This window comes from Squalius cephalus, assembly GCF_949319135.1.
Source record: "Squalius cephalus genome assembly, chromosome: 22".
Taxonomy (NCBI): domain Eukaryota; kingdom Metazoa; phylum Chordata; class Actinopteri; order Cypriniformes; family Leuciscidae; genus Squalius; species Squalius cephalus.
In genome coordinates, this window is record NC_137143.1 from 837,501 (window position 1) to 852,689 (window position 15,189).

A 15,189-nucleotide genomic window follows, 5' to 3' on the forward strand; every position below is an offset into this window, starting at 1 on the left:
GCCATTTTGCATTAAAAGTAGCCAGATGGAGAGTGACACGTTCAGAATTAATACACTTTTAGTAAACTACAGAACAGCGCGAGCGGGAAGCGGCGCACCTCACGCCGGCAGAGAACGCGTCCGAGAACGGACACTGTTAGTGATATAAAACGCACACACAGGTCTGTTAAATTAAGCAATACTTTTAAGGTAGTCTAATATTTTTCTGACTAACAAAATTACTGACACAGTAAAGGGTAGATTTAAATAAAGAAATTAAACGAAATTTAGCCTAAATAAAGAAAAACGGAATTTAAATAAAGAAAAACGGAATTTAAATAAAGAAATTAAACGAAATTTAAATAAAGAAATTAAACGAAATTTAAATAAAGAAAAAACGAAATTAAGTTAAATTAAAAAACGAGATTAATTTAGATTGATAATAACGGGTAAAAAGGCTAATACATTTTGTTTCTATTATTCTATTTTCCACAATGTCAAAGCAACACAGCTTAATCCAAAACACAAGCTCAGACATGCACTTCCTCCATACAAACTCCGCTGTTCTGCGCTCTTACCAGAGAAGACTCCCGTTGCTGGAACACTTGCGCGTCAGTTCTGTTTCTAGCGTGCATGCGTTTTCCGCGTGGCTCGAGCCGCGCCTGAGAGATGCGTGTCTCACGCAGGCAGTGTGCAAACTCCAACCTGTTAACATGGGAGCCGAAATAAAAACGGCCATGCCACGCAGTCAGTGTGTCGCCGGCCTTATTCAAGCGCGAATGAGAACCGTTTCGCGGGGGATCCCAGATGTAAAAAACAAAACAAAAAAAACAACAACAAATATTCGAATGTCAAATTTTCAAATCGAATACCAACCCACCGAATGAATATTCGAATATTCGGGTCCAGCCCTAGTTTCACGTTTAGTACATTTTGCTTACTACTTATTTAAAATAGTATAAAACTACTGTACATATGTAATTATAAACGTTTTCATTATGATATTATTAATTTTACTTTACTAAAAAGATCTGAGCTCTTCCTCCACTGGTAGATATTAGAGAAATTAAGATTAAAAATAGAAGAGTATTTAGAATATAATATAATATAAAATGCTATATATTATATTATAATATAATATAAAATATTACAGCTCAAATTCTCATTCTATCATTCACCCTGCCTCCATTACATATCTTTGTCACACAAGTGTTTAATCACCACATTTAAGTTATCATTGCAAAACGTTTATATACTGTATTTATTCTGTTTATACTGTTTTTCTATATACAGTACCCATCAAAAGTTTGTACACACCAATTGGAAAGTGTGTCCAAACTTACTGTACTATAATACACATAAATAATATTGCTACTGTATTATAATATACACATAAATAATATCGGCCGATATATCGGTATCTGGCTTTTTTTTATCGGTATCGGCATCGGCGCCCAAAAATCCATATCGGTCGGGCTCTAATTCTGATCACACACACTCTTTCAGAAACACCAAACCAACATCAGAGATGCTGCGACGCCATTGGTCCACTGGTTACTCCAATTAGCCAATCACAGCCTCCGCTGAGGGAGTCACATGAGCTTTTTGTGTTGTTCAGTAAATGAGTTTATCATCATCATAGAGTGACAGTTTATCATTGGGACGGGTTTGGTCTCGCCAATATACACATTCAAACAGTGTGTGTGTTTCAGACAGCGCTCGCCGAACTGATTCCTCCTCCACGCTTCCTTGAACACACACACACACACACACACACACACACACACACACACACACACACACACACACACACAATATTATGTCTAAACACCGTCTCTGCGAGTGTTCTCTCGGTTCTGTCATGAGTGAACAGTTGAGGAAGAACCCGGGTGTGTTAGTCGGTTTATTCGCTCTTAAAGTGACAGTAGCCTAATATTAATGCTATCAGCTTTAACAAACACAGTGTCTAATAACAGTGTTATTTTACATTTAGACCTAATTGTTCATTTCTGTACCTCATACACTACTATTTAGTATTAATCTCTGCTTGTAATGTGTGTATTTGTTCTTATTTTATTATTGACTGTTCCCGTCTTTAATAATGTGTGAAGTTTATCAGTTAGGCTAGTAGTGTTTGCAGTGGGATCGAAGAACTTCAAGAGAGCTTTAAGTAATAAATGAAAAGCAAAGTTACATATATATATATAATTTTTTGGTTTTATTTATTTTTTAGTACAGTGGGGCGTCTCACTCATTGGCTGATGTCGATTTTAAAGGCTGTTTTCTCCTCACACTCTGAGCCGGAATCCTTACACACACCGACGCTCCCAGCTGTATCCCGTCTGTACTCTTGAGGGTTTTACACAGGGGTTTGTTCACATATCATTCAGATTCTGATTTATACAACATTTTATACCTAAAAACGGGGCGAAAATGGATTTTTTATGGCTGTTGACAGTTTTTATCAGTTCATGTTTCCTCTATTCGCCTGGAGCGTCTCCGCTTGAGCTAATCCATCATAAACCGCCCTAGAACACTTCAAGCACTACATCCCAACTCTCCCGAAGCCGGTCGCGGGACAGGCGGACAGAAACCGGAGATCTAAACTGCAGGAAAAGCTCAAACTTGTTCGGGCTGTCGCGACACCCGACTGACAGGCTAACCGGTGAGCAATGCAAGAACCGCGGTATTCACACGTTTCCTTCTCCAGAAGGCTACACCCTTCTTGTTTTGAACTTCGCGCATGTGCATTGAATGCTAAATAAGTTAATAATGATAACCAGACTGCAACTGAGCGCGTGCGGTGACCTGTGTCTGGCTCTCAGGTCAAGCCATTGGTGGAAAGGCTGCCGTGTCCAAGGGAAAGCTTAATATTTGTCGTATCATCCTTTTCACGTTTAAGGGTATTTACCATGAATGGCGTCAGCGCTGATCAATGCCATCGTCTCTACTCAGTGTAGCGTTAGCGTTAGCGTTAGCCGCGTGTGTCAGCTGAGCCTTGAAAAGTGGAGCTCAAACTGGAAAATAATCAACACTGACCGCGTTTTTGAACGTGTTCGTTGAATGAACGGTTTGATGACTCACTCAAAGACAGTCCGTTGCCGCCACCTACTGGTGTAACGGTGTACCTGCGCTGAGTGAGCCTGTGCACGCGGAGACGAAGATGATGATGATGATGATGATGATGATGATGAGATATATAAGCATATCCTGACGAGCTGACTGTCAGGCTCACGGTCTGTTATGAGGACCCTTATTCTGACACTCTTCTGTTTACTTCACTTCCTGTTTAGTTTCGGTGAGTGTGTCCTGACGCTCACCCGATAGTCCGGTCCTCCGAGCTCCTTGATCCGCACTTCCCAGTGTCCCTTCTCCCGGAGCAGTTTGTTGATCTCATCGTTGAGGTCGCGGATCTTAAACTCGCCCAGACCGGCTGAGGGACACACATCTCAGTTAGCAGAACACAGGAGAAGCTGGCTCTCGTCTCTCACACACACACACACACACACACACCTCTCTCTCTCGTCTCACACACACACACACACACACACCTCTCTCTCTCGTCTCACACACACACACACACACACACACACCTCTCTCTCTCGTCTCACACACACACACACACACCTCTCTCTCTCGTCTCACACACACACACACACACCTCTCTCTCTCGTCTCACACACACACACACACACCTCTCTCTCTCGTCTCACACACACACACACACACACCCACACCTCGCTCTCTCTCGTCTCACACACACACACCTCTCTCTCTCGTCTCACACACACACACACACCCACACCTCGCTCTCTCTCGTCTCACACACACACACCTCGCTCTCTCTCGTCTCACACACACACACCTCTCTCTCTCGTCTCACACACACACACACACACACACCTCGCTCTCTCGTCTCACACACACACACACACACACACACACACACACACACACACACACCTCTCTCTCTCGTCTCTCTCACACACACACACACACACACACACACACACCTCGCTCTCTCTCGTCTCACACACACACACACACACACACACACACACACCTCTCTCTCTCGTCTCACACACACACACACACACACACACACCTCTCTCTCTCTCGTCTCACACACACACACACACACACACACACACACCTCTCTCTCTCGTCTCACACACACACACACACACACACACACACACACACACACACACACACACCTCTCTCTCTCGTCTCACACACACACACACACACACACACACCTCTCTCTCTCGTCTCACACACACACACACACACACACACCTCTCTCTCTCGTCTCACACACACACACCTCTCTCTCTCGTCTCACACACACACACACACACACACACACACACACACCCACACCTCGCTCTCTCTCGTCTCACACACACACACCTCTCTCTCTCGTCTCACACACACACACCTCTCTCTCTCGTCTCACACACACACACACACCTCGCTCTCTCGTCTCACACACACACACACACACCTCGCTCTCTCGTCTCACACACACACACACACATCTCGCTCTCTCGTCTCACACACACACACACACACACACACACCTCGCTCTCTCTCGTCTCACACACCTCTCTCTCTCGTCTCACACACACACACCTCTCTCTCTCGTCTCACACACACACACACACCTCGCTCTCTCGTCTCACACACACACACACACACACACCTCGCTCTCTCTCGTCTCACACACACACACCTCTCTCTCTCGTCTCACACACACACACCTCTCTCTCTCGTCTCACACACACACACACACCTCGCTCTCTCGTCTCACACACACACACACACACACATCTCGCTCTCTCGTCTCACACACACACACACACACACACACACACACACACACACCCACACCTCGCTCTCTCTCGTCTCACACACACACACCTCGCTCTCTCGTCTCACACACACACACCTCTCTCTCTCGTCTCACACACACACACCTCGCTCTCTCGTCTCACACACACACACCTCTCTCTCTCGTCTCACACACACACACACACACACCTCGCTCTCTCGTCTCACACACACACACACACACACACACACACCTCGCTCTCTCGTCTCACACACACACACACACACATCTCAGTTAGCAGAACACAGGAGAAGCTGGCTCTCGTCTCACACACACACCTCGCTCTCTCGTCTCACACACACACACACACACACACACACACACCTCGCTCTCTCGTCTCACACACACACACACACACACACACACACCTCGCTCTCTCGTCTCACACACACACACACACACATCTCAGTTAGCAGAACACAGGAGAAGCTGGCTCTCGTCTCACACACACACCTCGCTCTCTCGTCTCACACACACACACACACACACACACACCTCGCTCTCTCGTCTCACACACACACACCTCGCTCTCTCGTCTCACACACACACACCTCGCTCTCTCGTCTCACACACACACACCTCGCTCTCTCGTCTCACACACACACCTTGCTCTCTCGTCTCACACACACACCTCGCTCTCTCGTCTCACACACACACCTCGCTCTCTCGTCTCACACACACACACACACACACACCTCGCTCTCTCGTCTCACACACACACACACACACATCTCAGTTAGCAGAACACAGGAGAAGCTGGCTCTCGTCTCACACACACACCTCGCTCTCTCGTCTCACACACACACACACACACACACACACCTCGCTCTCTCGTCTCACACACACACACACACATCTCAGTTAGCAGAACACAGGAGAAGCTGGCTCTCATCTCACACACACACCTCGCTCTCTCGTCTCACACACACACCTTGCTCTCTCGTCTCACACACACACACACACACACACACACACACACACACACCCACACCTCGCTCTCTCTCGTCTCACACACACACACCTCGCTCTCTCGTCTCACACACACACCTCGCTCTCTCGTCTCACACACACACACACACACACACACACACACACACACACACACACACACCCACACCTCGCTCTCTCTCGTCTCACACACACACCTTGCTCTCTCGTCTCACACACACACACACACACACACACACACACACACACACCCACACCTCGCTCTCTCTCGTCTCACACACACACACCTCGCTCTCTCGTCTCACACACACACCTTGCTCTCTCGTCTCACACACACACACACACACACACACACACACACCCACACCTCGCTCTCTCTCGTCTCACACACACACACCTCGCTCTCTCGTCTCACACACACACACACACATCTCAGTTAGCAGAACACAGGAGAAGCTGGCTCTCGTCTCACACACACACCTCGCTCTCTCGTCTCACACACACACACACACACACACACACACCTCGCTCTCTCGTCTCACACACACACACACACATCTCAGTTAGCAGAACACAGGAGAAGCTGGCTCTCGTCTCACACACACACCTCGCTCTCTCGTCTCACACACACACCTTGCTCTCTCGTCTCTCACACACACACACACACACCTCGCTCTCTCGTCTCACACACACACATCTCAGTTAGCAGAACACAGGAGAAGCTGGCTCTCGTCTCACACACACACCTCGCTCTCTCGTCTCACACACACACACCTCGCTCTCTCGTCTCACACACACACACACACACACCTCGCTCTCTCGTCTCACACACACACACACACACACCTCAGTTAGCAGAACACAGGAGAAGCTGGCTCTCGTCTCACACACACACCTCGCTCTCTCGTCTCACACACACACACCTCGCTCTCTCGTCTCACACACACACCTTGCTCTCTCGTCTCACACACACACCTCGCTCTCTCGTCTCACACACACACCTCGCTCTCTCGTCTCACACACACACACACACACACCTCGCTCTCTCGTCTCACACACACACACACACATCTCAGTTAGCAGAACACAGGAGAAGCTGGCTCTCGTCTCACACACACACCTCGCTCTCTCGTCTCACACACACACACCTCGCTCTCTCGTCTCACACACACACCTCGCTCTCTCGTCTCACACACACACACACACACACACACACACCCACACCTCGCTCTCTCTCGTCTCACACACACACACCTCGCTCTCTCGTCTCACACACACACACCTCTCTCTCTCGTCTCACACACACACACACCTCGCTCTCTCGTCTCACACACACACACACACACATCTCAGTTAGCAGAACACAGGAGAAGCTGGCTCTCGTCTCACACACACACCTCGCTCTCTCGTCTCACACACACACACACACACACACACACCTCGCTCTCTCGTCTCACACACACACCTCGCTCTCTCGTCTCACACACACACACACACACACACACACACACACACACACACACACACACACACACACACCTCGCTCTCTCGTCTCACACACACACACACACACATCTCAGTTAGCAGAACACAGGAGAAGCTGGCTCTCGTCTCACACACACACCTCGCTCTCTCGTCTCACACACACACACCTCGCTCTCTCGTCTCACACACACACCTTGCTCTCTCGTCTCACACACACACACACACACACCTCGCTCTCTCGTCTCACACACACACCTTGCTCTCTCGTCTCACACACACCTCGCTCTCTCGTCTCACACACACACACACACACACATCTCAGTTAGCAGAACACAGGAGAAGCTGGCTCTCGTCTCACACACACACCTCGCTCTCTCGTCTCACACACACACACACCTCGCTCTCTCGTCTCACACACACACACCTCGCTCTCTCGTCTCACACACACACACACACATCTCAGTTAGCAGAACACAGGAGAAGCTGGCTCTCGTCTCACACACACACCTCGCTCTCTCGTCTCACACACACACACACCTCGCTCTCTCGTCTCACACACACACACACCTCGCTCTCTCGTCTCACACACACACACCTCGCTCTCTCGTCTCACACACACACACACACATCTCAGTTAGCAGAACACAGGAGAAGCTGGCTCTCGTCTCACACACACACCTCGCTCTCTCGTCTCACACACACACACACACCTCGCTCTCTCGTCTCACACACACATACACACTAGAGCCCGACCGATATATCGGCCGATATTAGGCATTTTCCTAACTATCGGTATCGGCATTTATAACGGCCGATAAATTAATATTTTAAAAAAATGCAGCGTGCAGTGATTTATGTAAGGATGGCGCTGCCAATAAAGCACCTAAAAGCTGTTACAAAGAACTGGCAAAAGTGGCAAAAAAATAACAGCGCGTCCGGTGTAGACACAGTGTTAAAGCTCATTCTGCTACGTTACAACATCAAGCAATATTCCAATAATTGATGTAATTATCACACTTTATATAGGGCCATTTTGCATTAAAAGTAGCCAGATGGAGACGAGACACGTTCAGAATTAATACACTTTTAGTAAACTACAGAACAGCGTGAGCGGGAAGCGGCGCACCTCACGCCGGCAGAGAACGCGTCCGAGAACGGACACTGTTAGTAAAACACACACACACAGGTCTGTTAAATTAAGCAATACGTTTAAGGTAGGCCTAGTCTAATATTTTTCTGACTAACAAAATTACTGACACAGTAAAGGGTAGATTTAAATAAATAAAAACGAAATATAAATAAATAAAACGAAATTTAAATAAAGAAATTAAACGAAATTTAAATAAAGAAAAACGAAATTTAAATAAAGAAATTAAACGAAATTTAAATAAAGAAAAACGAAATTTAAATAAAGAAAAACGAAATTAAGTTAAATTAAAAAACGAGATTAATTTAGATTGATAATAACAGGTAAAAAGGCTAATACATTTTGTTTCTATTATTCTATTTTCCACAATGTCAAAGCAACACAGCTTTATTTCAAAACACAAGCTCAGACATGCACTTCCTCCATACAAACTCCGCTGTTCTGCGCTCTTACCAGAGAAGACTCCCGTTGCTGGAACACTTGCGCGTCGGTTCTATTTCTAGCGTGCATGCGTTTTCCGCGTGGCTCGAGCCGCGCCTGAGAGATGCGTGTCTCACGCAGGCAGCCTGTTAACATGGGAGCCGAAATAAAAACGGCCATGCCACGCAGTCAGTGTGTCGCCGGTGTTGTGCCGAATTTCGACTCCCTGCCAAATTATTACCCCCCGAGTTGAAGTCAGTACCTGATTGCCTAATCCTAACCCCACCCCTAATCCTAACCCCTCCCCCACAACTAATCTAAACCTACCAATACTCGGGGGGTAATAATTTGGCGGGGGTAGAAATTCGGCACGACACCGGCCTTATTCAAGCGCGAATGAGAACCATTTCGTGGGGGATCCCAGATGTGAAAAAAACAACAACAACAAATATTCGAATGTCAAATTTTCAAATCAAATACCAACCCACCGAATGAATATTCGAATATTCGGGTCCAGCCCTATAGCCTAGTTTCACGTTTTGTACATTTTGCTTACTACTTATTTAAAATAGTATAAAACTACTGTAGTACATATGTAACTATAAACGTTTTCATTATGATATTATTAATTTTACTTTACTAAAAAGATCTGAGTTCTTCCTCCACTGGTAGATATTAGAGATATTAAGATTAAAAATAGAAGAGTATTTAGAACATAATATAATATAAAATGCAATGCAAACTAGTTTGGTTACAGCTCAAATTCTCATTCTATCATTCACCCTGCCTCCATTACATATCTTTGTCACACAAGTGTTTAATCACCACATTTGAGTTATCATTGCAAAACGTTTATTTTAGGGCTGTCAAAGATAGCGCGTTAATAACGCGTTAACGCAAAATCATATTAACGGCACTATTTTTTTAACGCTCGATTAACGCAGCGCGTATTTTCTGTTTGACCCGTGGCCCAAAACCTAGTTGGAGAAATGGAGATACACAGTGTTGCCAACTTAGCGACATTGCAGACCCATTTAGCGATTTTTTCCCTTCAACAAAGCGCCCAAACCTTATTTAGCCTAGTTTCTGAGTACTGCTCTTCCAGCACGCGCGCGCGCCTCTCTCTCTCTCGCTCTCTCTCTGCGTCTCGCGCTGGAGAGAGGAGCAGCGCTTTAATTCAGTTAAACACAGATATGATGTTGCTTCTCTAATTTTACATGCAAGTATAGCCGAAATCGCAAAACAGATATTGTGTTTATCTTATGTGTATTTGATTTCATCAGACGACGGCTCGATTATCAGGATTTTTGTGCAGATTAACATCTTGGAAGGGAGAGCTGGTTATGTCTTAATGGGTCGCGTTTCAGTCACCATTTCATATTCATTCCGTTGTTTGACAACAGAAACAGTCAAATATACCAATGAAGACAGTTTTATTGAGAATTTAGCTTCATCAAAATGGGCACAGAGAGAGACATGAACAAGTTCTTTGAAAAACATCTATGACCTTTGAAACATGTCTCGTCTTCATGCTCTATATTGACTATTGTTTCAATAATAAACATACATTTACATAAAGCATCCATATTTATCCATGCCCACATTGATTAGAGTATTACAAACTTGAAAAGTATTAATTTAAGGTACATTTAGAACAAATAAAAAATTAACTAAAAGAGTTAACTCATGACCATCATGCGATTAATCGATTAAAATTTTTAATCGATTGACAGCCCTAGTTTATATATTTATTCTGTTTATACTGTGTATTCTATATACAGTACCCATCAAAAGTTTGTACACACCAATTGGAAAGTGTGTCCAAACTTACTGTACTATAATACACATAAATAATATTGCTACTGTATTGTAATATACACATAAATAATATCGGCCGATATATCGGTATCTGGCTTTTTTTTATCGGTATCGGCGCCCAAAAATCCATATCGGTCGGGCTCTAATACACATACACACACCTCTCTCTCTCGTCTCACACACACACTCACACACACACACACACACCTCTCTCTCTCGTCTCACACACACACTCACACACACACACACATCTCGCTCTCTCGTCTCACACACACACACACACACCTCTGTCGTCTCACACACACACTCACACACACACACACACACCTCTCTCTCTCGTCTCACACACACACTCACACACACACACACATCTCGCTCTCTCGTCTCACACACACACACACACACCTCTGTCGTCTCACACACACACTCACACACACACACACACTCACACACACACTCACACACACACTCACACACACACTCACACACACACTCTCACACACACACACACACACACACTCTCACACACACACACACACACACACACACTCTCACACACACACACACACACACACACACACACACACCTCTCTCTCTCGTCTCACACACACACTCACACACACACACACACACCTCTCTCTCTCGTCTCACACACACACTCACACACACACACACACACCTCTCTCTCTCGTCTCACACACACACACACACACACACACACACACCTCTCTCTCTCGTCTCACACACACACTCACACACACACACACACTCTCACACACACACACACTCACACACACACACACACACCTCTCTCTCTCGTCTCACACACACACTCACACACACACACACATCTCGCTCTCTCGTCTCACACACACACCTCTCTCTCTCGTCTCACACACACACTCACACACACACACACACACCTCTCTCTCTCGTCTCACACACACACTCACACACACACACACATCTCGCTCTCTCGTCTCACACACACACTCACACACACACACACATCTCGCTCTCTCGTCTCACACACACACCTCTCTCTCTCGTCTCACACACACACTCACACACACACACACACACCTCTCTCTCTCGTCTCACACACACACTCACACACACACACACATCTCGCTCTCTCGTCTCACACACACACACACACACCTCTGTCGTCTCACACACACACTCACACACACACACACACTCACACACACACTCACACACACACTCACACACACACTCACACACACACTCACACACACACACACACACACACACACTCTCACACACACACACACACACACACACACTCTCACACACACACACACACACACACACACACACACACACATCTCGCTCTCACCGTTCTGAATCTGCGCAACCTTCTTAGAAATCTCACTGATGATCTGCAACGGAAGGAAACACACTTTCAGCTGTTAAAGGGATAGTTCACCGTGATTTACTCTCCCTCACCCTCGTGTGTGTGTGTGTGTGAGACGAGAGAGTGAGGTGTGTGTGTGTGTGTGTGTGTGTGTGTGTGTGTGTGTGTGTGTGTGTGTGTGAGACGAGAGAGCGAGGTGAGTGTGTGTGTGTGTGTGTGTGTGACGCTCTTCTGTCAGACGAGATATATTAATAATGTCCGGCTCCTCCAAGCTTCACTACAGCAGTGGATGGCCGTTACTGTTTTGAAGTCCATAAAAGTGCATCTACAAAACAGCCATCCACTGCCATAGTGAAGCTTGGAGGAGACACACACACACACTAGGACGAGGGAGAGTAAATCACGGGCTGATGTTCATTTCTGGGTGAATATCCATTAAACCCCCGCACACACACACACGAGACTGTGCGACTCCTGACCTGTCTCCTCCACTTCTCGGCTTTCGGCAACTCGTTACACTCCGACGCCAGGAAAGGTCTTCTCTCCTGCAAACACGTCACATGATCATGAGAACACGTCACATGACCAGGAGAACACGTCACATGATCAGGAGAACACGTCACATGACCAGGAGAACACGTCACATGATCAGGAGAACACGTCACATGACCAGGAGAACACGTCACATGACCAGGAGAACACGTCACATGATCAGGAGAACACGTCACATGACCAGGAGAACACGTCACATGATCAGGAGAACACGTCACATGACCAGGAGAACACGTCACATGACCAGGAGAACATGTCACATGATCAGGAGAACACGTCACATGACCAGGAGAACACGTCACATGATCAGGAGAACACGTCACATGACCAGGAGAACACGTCACATGATCATGAGAACACGTCACATGACCAGGAGAACACGTCACATGACCAGGAGAACACGTCACATGATCATGAGAACACGTCACATGACCAGGAGAACACGTCACATGACCAGGAGAACACGTCACATGATCATGAGAACACGTCACATGACCAGGAGAACACGTCACATGATCAGGAGAACACGTCACATGACCAGGAGAACACGTCACATGACCAGGAGAACACGTCACATGACCAGGAAAACACGTCACATGACCAGGAGAACACGTCACATGATCATGAGAACACGTCACATGACCAGGAGAACACGTCACATGACCAGGAGAACACGTCACATGATCATGAGAACACGTCACATGACCAGGAGAACACGTCACATGACCAGGAGAACACGTCACATGATCATGAGAACACGTCACATGACCAGGAGAACACGTCACATGATCAGGAGAACACGTCACATGACCAGGAGAACACGTCACATGACCAGGAGAACACGTCACATGACCAGGAGAACACGTCACATGACCAGGAGAACACGTCACATGACCAGGAGAACAAGCATTAAGAAGCGTTTGTCACATCAGTGCTGAGATTAAACCCACCTTCACTTTTCCCTCTTCCAGCTGCGCCTGACGAAACCTGGCCAGAGCCGTCCTGCACACACACACACACACACACACACACACACACACACACACTAGTGTTCAAACATTTATCCAAGTATGTGAAAGTCTCTTCTGCTCACCAAAGCTGAATTTATTTGATCAAAAATACAATAAAACAGTGAAATATGATTATCTTAATTTGTGCCAAAACCAATTTACACAAAATTGTATCAACGATTATAAAACAATAAATAATTTAATAAATATATATAAAATAAAAATTGTGTTAAACAATAGTATTTTTGACATTACAGAGATTACTGTTTTTATAATTGAGCCCAGCAAAGAAATAACATCAGAATTATAATCTACAACTAAAAAGACAGTAGATGACTCTAAGAATGTGCACTTATGTGTCTTTATATTCCCCAAAATAATAAACTCACTGAATTTGACAGTGGATGTGATAGAGGAATAATATTAACAGTATTTCTACACATTAGGGGCTTATAATGACATATAGATGAGCATTCAGTCGGTGAGATATGAAGAAGAAGAGCATTAATATGAGATATGACAGAAGACACACACTCACATCGCCTTTTCTGCGTTTCGAGCCTGGAAATACAAAATAACACTCTTAATTCCTCACATATTCATGATAAAACATGTATAATCATATACAAATGCAGCTCTTCGTCAGATATCATGTGTTGAAGACTCATTTGAACAACTAGCAATATATCACAACATACTGTGTGTGTGTGTGTGTATTATATATATATATATATGAATAAGAATCTGATTAGTGTGTTTGTAAATGTTTGCGTCGAGGATAGAGTTCCGCCGCTTCTGAAACAGAAGTGTTCATGTTCATGTTGATAGAGAAAGCTACTCTCTATTCTAATACACGAGTGATCATTTAAAAGACTTTAGCTGAAGAGGAATATTTATTTTACCATGTTTGTGGTTCAGATGTTCAATCCTGCGTGAACTCAACGGTGAGCGCGCACGACGCACGGATATGACGTGTGGCTACACTGGACAACTTCCGGCGCGCCAGCGATGACAGATGTGTGTGAAATACCCTCGTGGGTTTATTTTCCGAGTATACTCATGGTGCTAAAAATCACTATTACTCCTGAGAGATGATCGTGAAATCACTCATAAGTAAAGCATGTTTTTCGGCAGGATTTGCCATCTAGCGGTGAGAGATGAAACTGCACTCATCTGAAGAGACTGCGCTTTTACTGACAGCTTCATTCAGATCAGCAGGACTTCTGCGGAAGCCCGTCATATGATTTAAAAAGTCCAAATGATGACATTAAGTACATTATGACACAGTAATTTATGAGCTAAAAAGTCAAAGTTACCAAGAAATAGTTATGACACACTAAAACATAATTATGAAGTTAAAGTAGAAATTGACTTTCTTTGTCATAATTATGACTTTTTGTCATAATTTCGACTTTTCATCTCATAAATAAGACTTAGTATAGACATAATTGTATCTTTGCTGCTTGTTTTCACCTTATTTTTCAGTGTGTGAGACTTTAGCCGCTGTAAAAACAGTAAAGTACAGTAAAACAGTCCGCGTGTTTATAATTAAGCCACT

The 15,189-nt window shown here is 45.3% G+C and overlaps 1 protein-coding gene across 2 annotated transcripts in view; it reads right to left on the reverse strand.

Annotated features, from left to right (window-relative positions):
* isy1 (ISY1 splicing factor homolog) overlaps positions 1 to 14,647 on the reverse strand; it is a 24,355-nt gene extending 9,708 nt beyond the window's left edge. For both annotated transcript variants that reach the window (XM_079857247.1, XM_079857248.1), the window contains exons 1-6: positions 14,534 to 14,647; positions 14,170 to 14,192; positions 13,572 to 13,623; positions 12,549 to 12,614; positions 12,052 to 12,094; positions 3,300 to 3,412 (exon numbers count right to left, since the gene is read on the reverse strand). In XM_079857247.1, coding sequence (XP_079713373.1) covers positions 3,300 to 3,412; positions 12,052 to 12,094; positions 12,549 to 12,614; positions 13,572 to 13,623; positions 14,170 to 14,192; positions 14,534 to 14,536 — 300 coding nt within the window. In that variant the 5' untranslated portion in view covers positions 14,537 to 14,647. The remainder of the gene's footprint in view (positions 1 to 3,299; positions 3,413 to 12,051; positions 12,095 to 12,548; positions 12,615 to 13,571; positions 13,624 to 14,169; positions 14,193 to 14,533) is intronic.
* Positions 14,648 to 15,189: the final 542 nt, after the last annotated feature.